The 19792-nt window shown below is 37.9% G+C and overlaps 1 protein-coding gene across 13 annotated transcripts in view; it reads left to right on the forward strand.

Annotated features, from left to right (window-relative positions):
- The window catches only part of Enpp2 (ectonucleotide pyrophosphatase/phosphodiesterase 2), a 105703-nt gene extending 89435 nt beyond the window's left edge, over positions 1-16268 (forward strand). For 8 of the 13 annotated variants that reach the window (XM_078016746.1, XM_078016749.1, XM_078016747.1 and 5 more), the window contains 7 exons: positions 2636-2710; positions 3977-4113; positions 5103-5238; positions 5872-5949; positions 9238-9370; positions 11073-11229; positions 15662-16268. In XM_078016746.1, coding sequence (XP_077872872.1) covers positions 2636-2710; positions 3977-4113; positions 5103-5238; positions 5872-5949; positions 9238-9370; positions 11073-11229; positions 15662-15832 — 887 coding nt within the window. In that variant the 3' untranslated portion in view covers positions 15833-16268. The remainder of the gene's footprint in view (positions 1-2635; positions 2711-3976; positions 4114-5102; positions 5239-5871; positions 5950-9237; positions 9371-11072; positions 11230-15661) is intronic. The other 5 variants (XM_078016748.1, XM_078016751.1, XM_078016752.1 and 2 more) reach the window with 1 other exon arrangement.
- The last annotated feature ends 3524 nt before the right edge of the window (positions 16269-19792 follow it).

A 19792-nucleotide genomic window follows, 5' to 3' on the forward strand; every position in this document is an offset into this window, starting at 1 on the left:
AGTAAAATGGAGGGGGAACCGATCTGCCCAATCTGTCTCTCAGCATTACGTAAGGCAGGTCATATGTAAAACCCAGCTTTTTATTTTTATTTATTTTTTATTGATTCATCAATAAGTCTTTACCAAGTAGATATGATGTGATTGGCAGTGGAGAAGAAGGACCTGGTGGTAAAAAACACAGATAAAGTCCCTGTCCTCATACAGTTTTTGATCTGTGGAAGGACGTAGGAAGTAGATGAATTACAGCATACTGTTTCAAGGGTTGAGGTAAGAACAGACGGCCAGTAGAATCCCAATGGAGATTGAAATGTCAGTGAATGATAATAGACACTTGTAAAGCAAAGAAGGAGAAAGAATACAGGAAAAGGAAAGGTCTTGTGTAGAGGTTTTTGTGGTCAAATTTAAGAGCATATTATTGTGGGAGTGAATGTTTAAAAAACAAAAGGGAGGAGAGATTTTCATGTGGCTGCAAGTTAGCCAGCCAATCTGTGGGAATGTGAATCAGGAAGCTGAGGAGGGAAGAGAAACACAAACTCAGGTCTGCATGACCAAACTTTGGAAGGGAAAAACAGTAAATGCTGGGGAGTCCACACCACTTAAAAAGATTCGTCTCACAGCATTTTGCCAAATGTGGTATCTGGAGGAGAACCTTGGCGTGTACCAAAATGCCAGAGACACTATTGTAAACAGGAATCAGGGTGTGGAATAAAGGCTCTGTCTAGAATTCTATGGAGTAGGAACCCAGTCTGGGAAGGCACAGCCACAGAAAAAAATCACAGGAGAAGGATGGTTAATGGGTACAGAAGTGCAGTTGGACAGCAGGAATAACTTCTATGTGGCATAATGGAGTAACGATATGACCAAAATTAACTATATATTTCAAAATAACTTATAGAGAGGATTTTAAATGTTCTCAATGCAAAGAAATGATAAGTGTTTGAGGTAATAAACATTCCAATTACACTGATCCACTTACCCTGATATATATATATACATGGCACATATGTGTTAGAATATCACACTGTAACCCATAAATTTGTGCAAATGCTGTGACATTAAAAATTTTTAAATATTTTGAAAGTAAATATTTTAAAAGCATGAATACTTCAATTACTTATTGAAGTCACTTACTGTAGGAAAAAATAAAAAAGAAATCCCAGGAACATGTTGTCAAAGCAGAAGCTTGTGGGTTAGTCTTGAGGCGAAGATCTTAACGTGTAAGGACAGAATCTAGTACGTTTTGTGGCCTGGGTAGGAGCATTTTGTTCAGCAGAAACTCAATATGTGGCTTGCCTAAGAAATCATAAAGACCCACAAAGTCAGGATATGATGAAGATCCTGTGATTCATTGATACTTTGATAAATTGAAAAAGTAAAATCCAAATTTGAATCAGAACTTTAAAATCTGTTTTTTACTGCAAAGATTATTTCACTTCTTTCTTGGACAAAACTGCTAAGTTTTAGGAAGACCCAGGTAGATTTTTTTGGGGGGTGGGGAGGGGTCAGTTGGGAATCTTGATTGGTTGGATTTTGGAAGGTTGTTGAAACCACTAGGTTTTGTTTTTTTTTTTCCTTTTTCTTTTTCTTTTTCCTGATGCTCAGTAATAACTGAAAAAGAATTGATCAGACAATGATACATTTGTGCCCCAGCTATGTTTCATAATGCAGTTATGTCCATGCTTCGAAACTGTGAAGCCCAAATTTTTGAAGCAAACTTAAAAGTCTATATATTCAGAGCAGAAGAATGAGTAGATATGGAGAAGGTGCGTCGGGAAATTGTAGAAAGTGAATCTTGGATATTTGGTTGATCTTGTACTTCTCCTTTTTAACTCATGTCTCTCCCATGATGGTTGAACTCTGTGACCATATTATTTGTCTTGCACCTTGAGTGTGAAAAAGAGTGTTTTAATAATATGTCAGAATAGCAGACATAAGCTGGGATATAGCTTCACCCTGGTTTAACGTCATATACTCTGTGGAGGGCTTTGCTGATGCCATCTTACCCCCATTTGTGACATTCATCCTCCTCTATGTTCCTTCCATATTCTTATGGATAGCTCTGATGTGGTGCAGACTATGTTATTTGTGAGTTATTTGTGCCACGTTTGTCTTTCCCATTGAACTCTGAGCTCTTTGAGGGTAAGAGTTCTATCCTAATATTCTTTGCTCAGTTACTTTTCTTCTACAGCCCAGGACCTGGTCAAATGTAGGTTTTCAATCAGTGTTTGATGAGGAATACATAATGGATGAATTGGGAAGGAGATAAGTGACAGACTGGTGGAGAAGACTGGAGAAGTTACTGTTAGTAGAGAGAAAAGCAATCACATGCGTAATATCAAAGAGGTGTTCACCACGATCATGTGCAGGGTGTTGCAAATTGAGAAATGCCAAGAAATGAGGGCCCCTGGAGAAAGGAAGAGCCAGGGTTGGTGGAAACTGTAGATCACCCAAACTATTGTTTGGTTGCTGCTCAAGGAGGGGTATTACATGTGATTGCTCTTTTGCTGTCCCTTCATGGAACAGATGGGAGGCTAGGCTTGAATTCCGGTTTGGAGGAATGTGCATGGTAAGCATTAACACTTGAATGATTAAAAGAGAATAGCTTCTCAAAAAATTTTGATACTTCTGCTTCCAGCTGAAACCAGGAAATTCAGAGGCAGCAAAAATGAAAACAAGGAAATCATTAATGGAAATTTTGAACCTAGAAAAGGTTTGGATTGAGTTTCGAAGAAAGTCTGGGTTGGTTTACTGCCCCCCCAAGTACTACTGTTATGATTTGCTGGCTTTTACTTTATTATACTTCACTTATTTAATATTATCATGTAATGTTCTAATTCTTAGGGGTGGGTCCCCAAATTTGGCAGCTTAGGCAACCCTTCTACATTTACTGCCATACTGCCGAAGCCAAACTATGCAGAACAGGCTTATGTTGTAACAGTGTGGGCCTCTTTGCCTCAAATCATCAGTTCTACTTGGGGGGGTCTTGCAAAGTATTCTATGAAGGGTTTTCTCCATTACTCGCATAGAATGGTAACACTTTAATTAAAGCAACATGTATACATAATTTAATAAGTGATTGCCAAAACTTATTTTCTCTAATAAAATAATAGTAAGAAAAAGTTTTTTTCCCCCTTAAAAATATATAGCACTTAAGGAATTATGAATTGCCTAAGCCTCAATCTCTAAATATTTTGGTCTGGAGTGACCCTGATTTCTAAGAATCTGTGGAAGTTTTGGCCTGTCCAAAGTGGTCAGATCAGGCTCTAGGCACTAGTATGGAACTAGTAAACTTCATCTCTTCTTCCTCAAAAAGTAAGGTTTCAGACCTTTTTCCTTAAGAAGAGAGGTTTCCCTTTAGGGATCTGTCTCTGCGTTTGTGAGTCTTCACTGAGCTCTTGGGTAACTGATGTATTTCAAGAACTCTCTTGAATGCCCACTTATTTTATCTATACATGTTCCTTTAAGTTCCTACCTAAAGAGTTTACCTCCATGTGACAAAGCTGCTTCCTTTAAATTCTCATTACCACTCACATTTTATGCTGAAATAATGTATATTTGAGTTGCAGTTTGCAAATAATGATGAGAGAGCCTTCTTCTTAATTAAGTCATTGTTTAACCTGTTATTCTACTGAAGTCCAATCCTTGGTTTTCCATTCAGTGGAATCATTTCTAATTTTGTTATATATAATATTTCCTTTCTATACAGATTTAAATTACTTACAACCATAAAGAGCATATTTAACATAAATATGGCATTTACATTACAGTTTTGATAACTGCAAGCCTTGATGCATGCACAGGTGATCAGAAACTACAAAAATGTTAGGAAGACTCACATTTAAATTAAGGAGAAGGCACTGCATTATTAATAAGTAAGCTAGCACATTTTAGACAACTCAACTCTTCCAATATTTCTTTAACTTTTGGTGTAAAGTTCAATGTGCATTTAACATAGTTTAACTTTTTTCTTTCCTAGAGAGACATCTCCTCTATGGGCGACCTGCCGTGCTTTATCGAACTAGATATAATATCTTATATCACACTGACTTTGAAAGCGGTTATAGTGAAATATTCCTAATGCCACTCTGGACATCATACACTGTTTCCAAACAGGTCATTGGAAAAATTGGGTTTTGTATTCTTCATTTCGTTACATTCCTTGATCAATACAATGATTACTTGTCTTAGAAAATATCTTTTTTTCTGGTGGAAGAAATTCCTTGTTGGATCCTTGTTGGATAAGATATTTTGAACTAGTCTTTATTCAGGGTTCTAATAGTTCCATGATAATATGTTAAATATTGAAAGGGGCATGCTAATTCTTTTGTTTTTGTTTGTTCGTTTTTAACTGTGCATAAATTATTGCCCAGTAATTACAGAAACCACTAAGATTTGTGTATTTTTTGTTTGTTTTAATGGACTTTATTTTTATAAGAACAGTTTTCAGCTTCAAGATTTAGTGGAAAGTACAGTTTCCTTATATTCTCTGCGAATGCACAGCCTCTCCCACAAATTGGCATCCTGTTTTTATTTATTAAAAGTTTTGTGTTGGAGCTTCAATGTGATGAGGATCAGATACATAGGTTACATCATGAAGTGGAAAAATTTATTTGGCACTTGAAGTGTTTTAAATTTCTGAATATAAATAAAAAGAATACTTCTACTTATATACGTATATTATATATATTATATGTTCTTTATGTGTGTAAATATATGAATATATATATCCACACATATAAAGAGTACACACACTTTTTTTTTGGAAAGGATGTCTGTTATTGCTAAATGTGTTAGTTTTTAAATGATCTATGAAAGCCTATTCATTTTCCAGCAGTGGGATTTCTGCTTTATATATTGTTATCCTTAAGACTTTGATAAAAGACTTCTGTTGCTAAAAAATAAGCATTTGAAAATTACTGGCTTGTTGTTTTTAAAACTAATGATATTTAAAGGAATCAGAATATCAGAATATGAGCTATAGTAAAAGCCAGTAGGGTTTTGGTTTGGGCTGCTCATGACAGAGTAACCTGGCATTACTGTGTCCCTGTCATTTGGCCTTCTCTCTGCAATGGCATTACTGAGTAACTTTGACTCTCATGCAGGCTGAGGTTTCTGGCATCCCTGAGCATCTGACCAATTGTGTCCGCCCTGACGTCCGTGTTTCTCCAGGCTTCAGTCAGAATTGTTTGGCTTACAAGAATGATAAGCAGATGTCCTACGGATTCCTCTTTCCTCCCTGTAAGTCATAGAGTGTCTGGATCTGATCTTTTGGCTGGGGGCAGGGATATACTGTACATTCTGGAGTGTGAAACTAGGAAGTTAGGGTTTCGGTGGCTCAGATTTTCTTTAAGAGGGGCCACTCAAGAGATTGTAGAGATGAACTTTATGTGATCCTTCCAAAATTAGCCAATGACCAACTTTCAAAAATCCGACTTTCCAGGAGAATTTTAAAGTGCAAGGGAATCTTCTGTGTTCCTCCTTACATTGTTTCATGAGAATCTGAAAAAATGAAAACATTAATCTTTTGGTGATTTTAAGGTGATCTTTTAAAAATAAGTGGAACCCTTTCATTGTCTCATTATCTTGATGCTATTTTTAAAAGTCTGAGTTACACTAATGAAAAATCAAGAAATTCTTTTACAAAGTACTTAAGTTTAAGAACTAGGTAGAATGAAAAACAATTTTTGAGAGAGACTGAGTGAAGGGAAAAGACTGAGTGGGGGAGGGGGAGAAATGTCTAAAGGAGGCAAAGAGTGGGAATAAAGGAGGAGATCTATTACCTGCTTGCCATGGGACCATTTTGGAAGACTATTTTTCTTTTGATGTAGATTTTGGTAAGTCATGTACACTATTTGCTCTCTTGATGTTTAGATCTGAGTTCTTCGCCAGAGGCTAAATATGATGCATTCCTTGTAACCAATATGGTCCCCATGTATCCTGCTTTCAAAAGTAAGTCCAATATTTACCTAATAAACTGTTATTTATGAAAGTAAATATTTCTAAATTTACCACTTACCTTTTCTACCACTATGTTGATTTTAATAATGATAATACCTTTCATGTGTTTAGCCTTCAAACATTTTTGAAAACTTTCATATAAACTTTCTACGTGAACCCCAAATTTGAATCTGTGAGGAAGGTTGGCAGGTACTTTATCCCTTGTTTATATTTAAGAAGTTGACATCATAAGTGACAGAGGTCATAAGTGGTAGAAACTGAATGAACCACGTTTGTGTTTTTCTTTTAGTTCTTGCAATTTTAATACTCATTCTTTTGGTGGTTAAAAAGGTTTCCACTGAATTTTGGAAGTCACTTGACACTTAACAGCATCTACATTTACTTACTGAACATTGCCATGAAATCACTCTCCCCTGTGGGGTGCTCATGCATATAGAATGCTGACTCTGAAACCCATCAAGAGCCTAAGGGGTCTTCATTCATCAGAATATTATTTTCAGTTGGCTTTAGGGCTGTGCAAACTATTGTTTGCATTTCATTGAATACATAATTGATCTGTACATGACAACAATAGTTTTGGATGGTAAGGATTTTATGAATTTTATAGGCACAATAAGTTCTGGCCCTCCAAATCAAGTTCTCATCTCTGAAGTGTGACCACTGGCTGTGTGATTATAAAAATGCTATTTGACTTCTCATTTGTAAAATTAAAAGTTTTTACTGCATGACCTCTAAGACTCGTATAGATTTATGACTTATCTATTCAGTGGTAAAAATAATCCATTTTCTTTTTCTCATATCAAATAATTAATTAATTCCTCCATCTCTCCATTTATCCACCCATCCAACCATCCATTTATCTGGAGACAGAGAAGGTGGTATGGAATAGATTTTACTCCCTTTTAGTTCATTTACAGTGAAAGAACTTATATGCTTATGGGACAAGCAGGAAAAAGAAGTACTTCTCTCTAATTTGACTTGGCAGTGGAGGATCGGGTTCTGTTTGAGGACTCTCAGGGCTGAAATAGAGTCTCAAATTAGGAAGGAGGAATTGTGGTGTGTCAGCTACAGTGGCAGGCCTCCCTGCTTAACTTTGGTGAAATGGCTGCATGGTTTGGAGAAAAATATGTTTATTTGATGTCCTGGTTAGTAAATGAAGGTGTTCTCAAAGCTAGAATCTGTTGCTTATGAATGAAAATTTAAAGTCGGGTTTTAAAGGAAGATTTCCTAGTATGTTCTGAGACTCAGTTGAGAAACATTTCAGAAACTCACGTAGGTACATTTCTCACAATGGGGGCACAGCTTCTTTTAATTGCCATGAGTTGGGATTTCCTGGATTTCTCTATTCTTCATTGATGTAATTTGGACCAAACAGAAATAAAGGAAACACACGGTACCACCCTGAGGCTGGTGTGGCAAGGCCTTTGACAGAGGGCTTGCTGTTCTTCACTAGGGGGATGGTTTTTTTCTCATGCCACATTTCTGTGGGTTTGGCCTTTTGACTGTTCCCATTGTTATTTCTTCTCTCTCTCTCTCTCTCTCTCTCTCTCTCTCTCTCTCTCTCTCTCTCTTTCACTCTCTCGCTCTTTTGGCTTAAGTTAACATTGGACCTTTCCTCTTACTGTCCTCCTTCTTTCTTTGGTACAAATAATTATCCAAGGTTTTTTGGCTCTGGTGGGCTGCTCTGCTATTTTTATTCAGAGTAGAGAATCAGAAGATAGAAAGAGCCGTGGAAGCCCTATGGGAAAGATGGCCAAGTGCTTTTTAATAAGGACAGGAAAGAAGTGGTAGCATCCTGAACCTCTAATCCCCATGTAAAACAGTGGTGAGTTGGACCTAATATTAGGGAAACAACTCATTGCTTGCCTTCTCTGCTCCTGCTAGTCTCTTCTCTTGTCTGCCTTCCATTCCACTCCTCTCCTGTTCCTTTGGTTGACCATAATGTAAACTGGAATTAGAATGGACAAGGGAGTCCCATGCAGGGGGTGACACTGGAAGTGAGAAATGAGTAATAGAAGTGAAACCAGACAAAAAGAGACCATGGAATGAATTTTCCAGGCAAAAGAATGAGCAAAAGCAAAAGCTTAGGCTTGAACAAACTTGATAAGGTCGGGGGACAGGAAAAAAGCCTTGCACCCAGGGGAGGATAGGGGTAGGAAGTAAAATCACAGGTGTAGGCAGGGCTGTGGATGGGAATCGGATTTGGATTTTTATTGTAGTTACAATGAAAAATCTTCTTCAGTCTTAGAAATGGGTGAGGGGATTTTTTTTTTTTAATATTTATTCTTTAGTTTTTCGGCAGACACAACATCTTTGTTTGTATGTGGTGCTGAGGATCGAACCCAGGCTGCACACATGCCAGGCGAGCACGCTACCGCTTGAGCCACATCTCCAGCCCAATGGGTGAGGGGATTGATTGATTCTGATTTGTGGTGTAAAAGGATCCATATGGTTACTATCAAGAAGTAAGAGTTTTGCACAGGGAGCCCAGGAAGTAGTCTTCTTTGGTAGTTCACTTCACATGGCATGGAAACTTAGATCAAGATGGAAGCCATGATTAGGGTGACAGGACTTGGGGTGACTGGGATGCATTTTTGAGACAGCGTTGAGAGCATTTGCTTATAGGAGTGAGGAGAGACGTCAGGGATGCCTCCTAGAATTTGTCCTGAACAAATTCTCTGGGTGAGAGTGCCATTAACTGTGATGGAGAAGACCAGGGGCAGAGCAGGATTGGAAGGAAAATCAAGAATTCCCTTTGGGTAATGTTTTGTTGGATATGATGATTAGATATTCAAGTGGATTATGAGAAGGATGGTTGGATAACATGCTTGGGCTCCGTGGAAAGGTCGGAGCTAAGGACAAACTTGTGAGCTAGCTATGCTTTCTTTTCAATCACCCAGAAAGACCACACTTCTACTTTTGTACCTACTGCAAAGTTAGTATGTGCACACACTACCTGGCACATTCTACCTCCATCTCTTTGTCTCACCTACTAATCCATCCTTCAGATTTCAGCTCAGTAACTTTTTCTGGGAACCTAATTAAATCCTACCATTATCTTAATTAAATCCTACCATTATCTCGTAGCTTCATATCTTTTCTTTGGCTCCTTTATAAATGAAACACAGAGATAATGGTTTAGCATAGATTCCTCTCACGAACCACAACAGTACTGTTGTTTCTTGGCTTGTGACATTTGGCTTGTAGAATGCATCCTAGAGAGAATTTGGCCGAGCAAGGAGTTTTGTTTAAGAAGATCTGATTTTTGTTTTTGCACAGGGGTCTGGAATTATTTCCAAAGGGTATTGGTGAAGAAATATGCCTCAGAAAGAAATGGAGTAAATGTAATAAGTGGACCAATATTTGACTATGACTTTGATGGCTTACATGACACAGAAGACAAAATCAAACAGTAAGCTTTTCATTTCATTCAGTATGGGATGCTTAAGTTCCAAGATATCAGCCAAGGTTATTTTTCAAATATTCATGTACTAGAGAAGAGTCAATACCGTTAAGTCTTTTCTTTCATTGAATCTTTTTTTTTTGAATTCTTCAGTTCTTTTGAACCTTTGATTAAATGTGGCATTAGTGGTTCAAAGGGAATTTTTCATTTTGTGAGAAATAAATGCAGTTTCCTATTCCATGAAAGAAAATATATCAAATACTTAAAAATTATCATTGGTTCTTCTATGAAACAACTCTTCAATGGAAAGATCATAATTTTCACTTATCTCCATTATTTGGGGAGACTTCTGGAAGCTTTTATACTTTCTGAGTTATTATATATCATTAGGAAATTGCATGAATTGATTGAATCTAATTTTCTCTATCCCTCTCTTTGATGCTATTGGGGATAAATCAAATGTTGATTTCATAAGGAACTCAAGAGTTTAGGGGAGGAGGCAAGAAGACACAGAGATGACAACTTCAGAATGAGTTATCATTTAATTTTATACCCCCAGGAAACAAAAAGGGAGCAGCATGGCATGTAAGACATACATAATTTTGTGTTACAGATGTTTAGAGAATAAATGCTATTTTAAAGTAACAGAGAACTATTAAAATAGAAATTATCTTACTCCTTTTCCAGTTATTTATGAGAGAAATTTCATCTTAGTTATACATTTATTTTATTGATGATCATTGTTTTATATATATATAATAATATTTATGCATACATAGTTTATGAGTATAGTATATACAGTATGCATATAATATATGTATGTATATATTTATATACATATACATATTGTTTTTTAAAAAATTTTACTTATATTATTTATTGCTATTTATTTTATTTATTTATACACAGTGCTGAGAATCAAACCCAGTGCCTCACACATGCTAGGCAAGTGCTCTACCACTGAGCCACAACCCCAGCACAAAATACATACTGTTTAACCAATATTAAGTTTTTAGTTCAATTATAATTTTGATATTTGGAAAATGATTAAAATTAAGATACTATAAAAACAGGTAAGAAATTGTAAGTTTCTGCACTTTGCTGTACTGGAAATGATTTTTTTATACCTCTAGACTCATCCCCAGCACTTGGTCCTTAATGCTTTCTTTGGTAAATGAATTCTGTGTACCAAGACAGGGTCTCATTGCAGCTTGAAAGGACGATTATTTCCCTAAGTCCAATATCTCATGACTTTGGTCCATTTTCTACAACTCTATGAGAGTTACCTTCCTAAAATGTAGGTGTAATAATGACGCTCTACCATAAAAACCTTCAGTGGAACATTATTTCCTAAACAGTAGTATCCGAACACTACATCTTGGCTGACAACCCAGTGTAATTTGTCTTTTGTTAGCTCTCCAGATTTTCATTTCTACAAATTTGATCTATTTGCCATTTCCTGCCTCCAACTCTTGGATCAGACCATTTTCTTTACCTGGAATATCTTTTTCCTTCTGCAGATGGAAGGAGAAGATGCCAGGCAGACATTATTTTCAGAGCTATAGAAGTGGGCCAGTGCTAAGAAGTGAAAAAATAACTCCATTGAGTGGGAATTAATGAGAATTAATAAGTAACTTAGGCAATAACCTTTGGTCACCATTTTAAAAAGAAAGCTTCCATATCTCAATTTTATATCACCTTCCCGTTTCAGGTATGTGGAAGGCAGTTCCATTCCTGTTCCAACTCACTACTACAGTATCATTACCAGCTGCCTGGATTTCACTCAGCCAGCCGACAAGTGCGATGGCCCGCTCTCTGTATCCTCATTCATCCTTCCTCATAGACCAGACAATGATGAGAGCTGTAATGTGAGTTCAAAGACAGAGTCCTTCAGGATTTGCTTTCATAATTAATTTTTGTTTTATAATTTACACTCCTGTCATTGAACTAGAACACACATATTACAAAGCATTTGGACTATCCAACAAAGTGAAAAGAAAGAAGGACCCAGGTTGAATATTATTTAACACATAGAGGCTTGGTGTTCTAATGGATTTTTATTTTTCTGTGTGTGTCTGTGTGTGAATGGGTACATTTAGCAAACACTAGCAGGAAGACAGGAGCCTTGCTATCTCCTGATCCTGCACTAATTCAGCACAAGGGGAAAATCATCTAATCTCTTCGGATGTCTTTAATGTAATGCAAAGTCCCTGCTACAAGTAATAGTCTATGCATTTGTTTCACTTGGTAGAAGAAGCAGGGAAGTAATCTGCAGAAGAGAATGTTAGTAAACAAATCATATTCAAATCCCTAAATTGTATAACATATACAATATAAGATATTGATATAAGGATTCCTGGATCCTACTCCAGTGAATCTCCTGTGAATCTCTCCCTTTATAATACTGTGTTAGACATAGTCACTACTCTCAGGCAGCCAAGAGTGTGAGGCTACAATTAAAACAGATAAAAAAAAAAAATGTTTTCCTTTTTTTTTTTTTTTTTTTTTACACGGTGCTGGGGATTGAACCCAGGGGCATTTTGCCACTGAGCTACATCCTCAACCTTTTTTTTTTTTTTTTTTTTTTGGCTTTTACTTTATAAATAGAGTCTCACTAAATTGCTAAGGTTGGCCTTGAATTTGTGATTCTGCTATTTCAGCCTCCTGAGTTGCTAGGATTACAGGTGTGTGCCAACATGCCTGGCTAAGTCATTGCTATGCCAAAAGACAACAGAGATTATCAGCTTCATGGGTAATGCAGTTCTTGGGCTATGGCTTCAATTATGGTTGAAAGTTGGAGGTATGAATATTCAAAGCAAAACAAAGGATGCAGGAAAACATACATATTTGAAATGCTGTGTAGAAATCGAGTTAAGCTTTTCTAGGATATTGTAATTAGGGCCAATAGTGGGAGATAAGATTTTAAAAGTTGCTTGGAAACAAATTAAAAATATAGTAATAGTAGTAATAGTAATAATAGTCTTAGTAACAGTTCTAGTAGTTTTTACCATTTATCGAGTACATATTGTGATCCAGGTACTGTGCAGGTCTTCTACATGTATTATTTCTAATCATCAAATCACCCTATGAGGCATCTCTCTCTCTCTCCATATATGTATGCTTACATAGACACACACACACACACACACACACACACACACACACACACACGCCTTTTTATCAGCTGTTGAGGAACCTATAGATAATAAAGGAAACATGCTGCCGGGTGACTTAGTAGGAGGGCAGAATGTATAGAAGCCTGTTTTCTTTTCCATTTACCAGATTTCTGTGTTAGAACCTGGGCACTTGGGAGCTTTTCTTTCTGCACAGTCATTAGATAAACCAAGAAAAATGTCTGATCAGACGAGCAACATTTAGGCTTTATAGAGGTGAACTTGAATTGGAGGAGGCTGGGCATGGTGTTCAAAGGGAGAGATTCACAGGAGTGAGGTAGCAAACCTTAAACTGGAGTAGGATCCAGGACATTTAAAAAGGACAGTGGAAAGCAGTAATAGTATACCTGAAGGATAAGTGGGGCTCTCTGCATGACTGGATGGGCGGTGGAGAAGTGAGGCAACTGCACTGAGAGGTGAGATATCACAGACTTCACAGTTGACCTTTATTTTGATTGTTCAAAACCACAAGAGTAGCTAATGGAGTAATGGGGGATGTAATGCCTCTGTGCAACATTACAATACTTTCTTTGAGCTTCAGTTTTACTAAGAACTTCTTGGGAAGTAAAAGTTTTGCAAAAAAACAAACACATACTGTGGAGTGAAATCAAAGTTGTCTTGCATTTTTTTTTTTTTTTTTTTTTTTAGATAAAGATTGCAAAGACATTTCATACACAGAGTTGGGCATTTAAGGTATATATAGAGTTCTTGAAAATACGTGTTCAAGTTCTAATGTCATTAGGGGAGTTGGGTGAAGGGAGAGTTTGAAAAGCACTGTTTCAGACTAAGTGGAAGGGATAGTTCTCTAGCTGATCCACTTTTTCTATCTGGAAAGTGTAATTCAGTACTGTCCCCACAGGTCTTCCTCTGCCTACTGGTTGCTGACCTGCAGAGTTTAGAGGTTTTTTTTTTTTTTTTTTTTTTTTTCGTAAAGTTCACTTCCACTATGCTTCTTACTAAAGAATCCTCTGTCCACAGAGAAACCAGTCCATGCTTTGAAGATTATTTCAAAGCCCCAGCTTGAATTCACAAATCTGCTTAGGGGAAAGTCAGAGAGAAAAGGCAGGTGAAGAAAAAATACCCATAGCACAAAGACAGGAGGCAAGTTCATGGACTGTGCTACTGTTTGCTTTAATAATCTGTTATTTACTTTTAAAGTTTCTCCTTTCCTACTCTGACCTTGGTGCATGGACTTTTATTTAAATTTATTAGTTTTTCATCTTGCACGACATTCTTCATGTGCAGCGCAGCCTGGTTTTCCTACTGACAAATTAGAGACCAGATTTTAGCATGTGAAAACCAGCAGAGAATGCCCTTCCAAAGAAAATGGCAAATCACTTCCCAGGAGAAGAAGTTGCAAAAGACATATTTTTTCTCCCCTTGAATTCTTATAATCCCAGTTTGCCACGATTTAAATTAGGAGAACTCTTTCACCTCTGTCCACATATTCAAATAATTGCATTTACAAAGGGAAAGCTGGACTGACTTACCATTGAAAAATCGAACCAATGAGATAAATATGAAAAGTCTCCCAAAGCACAACCTCATACTTACTCTGCTCACTCTGAGGGGGTCCTGACCCATCTGGAGACCTCCTACTTCGTTAATTATATGGTCACACTGAGGATTGGTCAGTACCGTTGTGGGTAGAGTTATATTTAGGTCTTTCCTGTGAGTCGTAGAGATCTTGGTTAGGTTGGCTAAGAGGGTGGGGCAGGGAAGGCTAAAATCCTTACTTCTCCAGGCTGTAAAGCAGTTTCTTCCCATTTCTTAATTTTCCTGGGATGGCCAGGCATCAGTTTCCTGATCCTACCCTGTCATGCTACTTATTTAGTCCTGGCATAAGTTTCTGTAGCTCCCTGTCCAGGTCTGTGTGGGTTGGAGCTTTCTGAGAAAATCTTTGCAGGTTCTCGGGCTCTGGTGGATAGTTCACTGAGACCACTAGTGGTCAAGAGTTGGATGAGGGCAAATCTGAACATTTTCAGCCCTGGGACATGCAGCCACACTTCAACTTCTAGAAAGACTCTTTTGGGGGTGGGGGTTGGGGAGGGTCATTTCAGTCCCAAGGGAATTAGGAGATGAGATCACTTGTAAATCCCTCCTGTCCCAAGTCTACTGAAGAAGGCAAACACTTGTAATTGACAGGGCTCTCAGACCTTGTTCTTTCTCCCAATTGCCTCCAAAATAAAAGAATATGTTTTTGAGAAGCAAAGTATTGCTTCACCTGAATTACCTTTTGGTTTTAAGTTAGGCTTGAGATAAATTGTTTCATGTGGGACATCTGACTATCTTGCATCTAGAATTTGAGACAACAAGGCAGTTTTTGGCAAGTAGCTGAGACAGAAAGAGATTTCCTTTCCTTCATGATGTTTCTTTACCTTATTTCCCCCTCTTTCTCCCTCTCCTTTTTTTTTTCTACTTCCCAGGGAGCTGCTGAAGTAAGTGTATTAACCTTTGAGTTGATAAAGAAATGTGGTCTTGAAGTCAAGCATCATGACCGAGTTCACACAGCCAGGAAGTGGCAGTACTACATTTGTAGCTCAGGCCTCTCAAGCCCCAAAGTGCCAAGTGCATCAACTGAGCTGTGTCAAGTTGAATTCACTATTCAAATATCAACTAGTTGCAGTCTGATAGATGATGTAGTTGATATAGTGGCTTCTTTTGAACAATCTAAGAATGCAAACACACACAATTTTGTGCATTGGGTATCAGCTCTGCATTTTCCTTTGGAAGCAGGAGAGTATTCAGATTACCTGTTCGCTGTAGTCAGCATTGCATTTTTCAATGCCGGGAAAAGAACCAAATTATTGAATTCTCCAGAGTCTATGGTTTTCCTAATTTTGATTTACATTCTGAAAACCTATTGAGAAGAGTGCCTCTCACACCACATGTCTCATTTATTTGGTACAGCTAATTGCTGTTGAAAATGTTTACAGCCCAGGCCAGGTATTTGTGGTGCATTACCAACAGGAATGCTGCCGAGTGACAGGAAGGTCAAGAAGGAGCGACATGCTTTAGTGCTGTGTGCAGGAGTGTGTGGAGGTCATTTGTGGACTTGGAGTAGAATGACCCTTTAGAGAACCACCTCTGGAACATTCTGACTCTGATTGCTTTATTTCCATTACAGAGCTCAGAGGATGAGTCAAAATGGGTAGAAGAACTCATAAAGATGCACACAGCTCGAGTGCGGGACATTGAACATCTTACCAGTTTGGATTTCTTCCGAAAGACCAGCCGCAGCTACCCTGAAATTCTGACACTTAAGACATACCTGCATACATATGAGAGCGAGATTTAACTTCCTGATCATCTGCAGTACAGCCTTATCAACTGGTGTATATTTTTATATTGTGTTTATATTTATTAATTTGAAACCAGGACATTTAAAAAACTTAGTATTTTAATCCTGTACCAAATCTGACATGTTAAGTGTGAATGACTCCACTGTTTTTCTCTAATGCTTGATTTAGGTAGTCTTGTGTTCCGAGTAGAGCTTGTAATAAATACTGCAGCTTGAGTTTTTAGTGGAAGCTTCTAAATGGTGCTGCAGATTTGATATTTGCATTGAGGAAATATTAATTTTCCGATGCATAGTTGCCACATTTAGTCCTGTACTGTATCAAAATTCTGATTTTGTAAAGTTACATTCATTTGCTGTTAACTATGACAGACATATTTAAGCCTTATAGACCAATCTTAAATATAATAAATCACACATTCAGTTTTTTTCCTCATTTTGTTTGGCCTTTATTTTACTAATAAATTAGAGGGCTTGCTTCAGGTATACTCATGCATATAAGGAACACATTTCTCGTGCTAGGACCTCTTCCTAGTTGCTCCCTTGGTATGTAAATACAGGGGTTGGATGAGATGGTTGAGGTACATATCTGTGAGAAATCAGAAGAGCAGAGGGAAAAGGAAGAGAGAATACCTGAATACCCCGTCCAAAGCTACCTTTTAAAAAAGTATTCTGAACATTGGAAGAATTGTCTTTTTTATCAAGTTGGTTCAAAACTCAAAGAATTAGACTCAGTTGAAATTGCATTTATATTCTGTGCAAGGTGTCGACCTAAGAACCATGGTAGATATAAAAAGAAACAAAACAGTGAGTTGAAATATAGACATGAGCATGTAACTACCCAAAGTGGAGAATGCTAAATCCCATGTGAACCGTGTAACAATATAATATGATAGAGAGGCTGAATAAGTATGTAGGGTGATTTTAGAAGGACATAATTTTGGCTTTAAATAATAACTGATGTATGGAGTGAGGAAAACGTTCAAAAAATTTCAGTCTTTTTGACTATCATGGAGATTATAGTTTTCTTATCAGTGTTGTCACTAATATATTAGGGTTGTTACTTTTCTAACAGTTGCTCATCTCCCTTTAGGAAGAAAAAAGAAGAGTATATTGTTTATTTTCAATATGTTAATTTTTATAATTGCTCCTTTTTATGATAAATGAAAGGAGTTTTTAATTTCTATAAATTTTCCTTTAAATATGTTAATTTAAGAAGGAAGACATTGCATAAATAAAAAATCATGACATCAAAAGTAGGAAGATGGTACTGGGAATATGTGAATGCTTGTGAAGGTGGTGAGAGAAAAACTGATGTTTGAGAAACATAGCTCTAGCAATAGGTTGGAAGAAGTGGTCATAGTATTACTAATGATAGCAACATTAATTTAGTACCCACTGTAGTCTGGGAATATCTTTGGCACTCAATAAGCCTTGTCTCTAATCAGGAAAAAATGGGAAGCTCAGGGAAGATTTTATAAAGGGAAAAATGGGCATGTGGATGAGGAAGAATGTTTCAATGGGATTTTGGAGTTTGGGGTAGGGTTAAAGAAAGGTAAAAAAGAATTGGAATATGGTTCATTATCCATTCAGTATTCAACAGTGATTTATCCAGTATCTACTATATGTCAGTGCCTATAAAACAGGTGAATAAAATAAATATTTCCTGACCTGATGCTGGTTACTCTTTAATGAAAGAAAAAATCCTATTAAAACTCCAGGTTCTAGCCAGGCAGGTAGAGCATGCCTATAATCCCAGCGGCTCCAGAGTCTGAGGCAGGAAGATCTTGAGTTCAAAGCCAGCCTTAGCAAAAGCAAGGCACTCAGCAATTCAGTGAGACCCTGTCTCTAAATATAATACAAAATAGGGCTGGGCTTGTGGCTCAGTGGTTGAGTGCCCTTGAGTTCAATCCTTGGTACCCCAAACAAAACAAAACTCTAGGCTCTGAAGTTTAGTTAGCTATGTGTTATGGAAGAGTTAAACAGGTGGAGAGTGACAAAGGGACTGAAAGGAAAGAGCCCTTGTAGATGACTTTGCAGCCCAGAACCAGGAGAGGAGAAGAGTTGGCCTTGAGAAGAATAGGGACAAGAAGTAAGAGCATGACCAATGAAAAGATCTTGGGATATGGAGGATGTGAAAGAAAACACGTGTGCCTAAGCGAGGTGGCAATGTTGGTGGGGACTGGGTCAGGCCCACTGAGGCCTGGTTGGCCCTATAGAGACATTTGGATTCCATTCAAATTGCAAATGGAAAATAACTGAAAAGTCTCCAGCAAGATGTGACAGGATCTGATGTAAGACTACAGATGTGTAAGAATTACATTTTATTCTCTGAATATAAATCCACATAAAAATAGATCTGATAAGGGCATCCACTTACTAAACGCTACAACAGTATAACTGTCTCCCAACCGTAGCACTGCAAGGGAGAGGGGCTTTTTTTTTTTTTAAAAAAATTATTTTTAAATAGTTGCAACTTCCATACTGGGCTAGATTTCCATATCACCTCAACTCGAACTCTTCCCAAAATAGGTTATACCTGAGGTTCCTGGGGGAGAACAGTTGCAAATTTAGTTGAATACTGCTGCTCTATTTCTATCCTTAGGCCAAGTGTTTCTCTCTCATAAATAAACTTAATGCCCAGAGAGAACATCAACCACTGTGTATTTCAGGTAAGTGGCTTTGCCGATAAACACGTCATTAATTGTGGGGTTATTTATTAAAGTCCCTGAATGGACAGGGACTCTATTAAAATGAGGTCTGGAAGACTATTTTAAGTTGGGGTACAATTTTTTTTTTTTTTTTAAATACAGAGACCTTGGTCCATTCATGCTTTCATTGAGCAAGTTGCAAGCCACCCGCTAGCATGGTGGTCCTGCTCTAGCGGATGGATTCAGAAACTGCCTCTCTAAAATGAGCTCATTGTAATGGGATAAACCAGGAAAGCAGCCACATGGTTTCCCAAGGGTGAAAACATTCTGAATTGTTTATAAGAGGGTTGACTTTAACAACAACAACAACAAAAATCTCTGAACAAAGGCAGTATTTGGTGCCAACTTGGTTTGCTCAACTCTTCCCAAGGGCCACAGCTCCCAGCTTCCCGTGCCCTTTATCCCTGTGGTAGTTGGGAATCGGGTGTCTGTGGGTGGGTCCAGATGACCCCTCCTGTTTATATTTCTCTTCCTTCAACTTTCCCTTACTATCTCCCTGCTGAGTCAGGACTGGGCTGCCCTGTGGGTGGGAAGTGGTAAAGGCGTTGGAAACTCTCCCATGGCTTGGAGAAGGATGGTTTGGGACAGCAATGAACAAAACTCAGATGTTCACGTTTATGAGCTGGAGAGAAGAGCATTGCTGGAGGTCCAGCCTAGAGTGCTGGTGGTTCCTGTTTGGGCGGCATTTCTAGGAAGCACATATCCTTGACCCCCTTGGCAAGGATGTCAAGGTCTGGCTGGAATGCAGAAGTAGACAGGATGAGCTCTGGCAGATGCTTCCCCTCCTTCTCCTCCTCTTCCTCGTCCTCCTCCTCTTTCTCTTCCTCCTCTCCTCCTTCCAGCCTTATGAAATAAACTGACATAATCAACTGCATATATTTAAAATACACAATTTGATAACTTTGACATACGCATACACTATGGAACAATTCTTATGATCATAATAGTGAGTACATCCATTCACCCAAGTGTTTCCTCACGTCCCTTAGTACTCTCTTTTATTCCTAAACCATACCACCCCTCCCACTCACCCTCAGCCCTGATCTGCTTTCTGTTACTATAGCTGGCATTTTACAGAGTTTCCCACTAATGGAACAGTACAGCATGTGCTTCTTGTGTCTGGCTCTTTGACTCAGCATAGTTATTCTGAGGCTCATTTAGTTGGGAGTCTGAATCAATAATCCATTCCTTTCAAATTATTGAGTAGTAGTATCCCATTGTATACATATGGCATGTTTGCTTATTCATC

The sequence above is a fragment of the Ictidomys tridecemlineatus genome, chromosome 7 (assembly GCF_052094955.1).
Source record: "Ictidomys tridecemlineatus isolate mIctTri1 chromosome 7, mIctTri1.hap1, whole genome shotgun sequence".
Taxonomy (NCBI): domain Eukaryota; kingdom Metazoa; phylum Chordata; class Mammalia; order Rodentia; family Sciuridae; genus Ictidomys; species Ictidomys tridecemlineatus.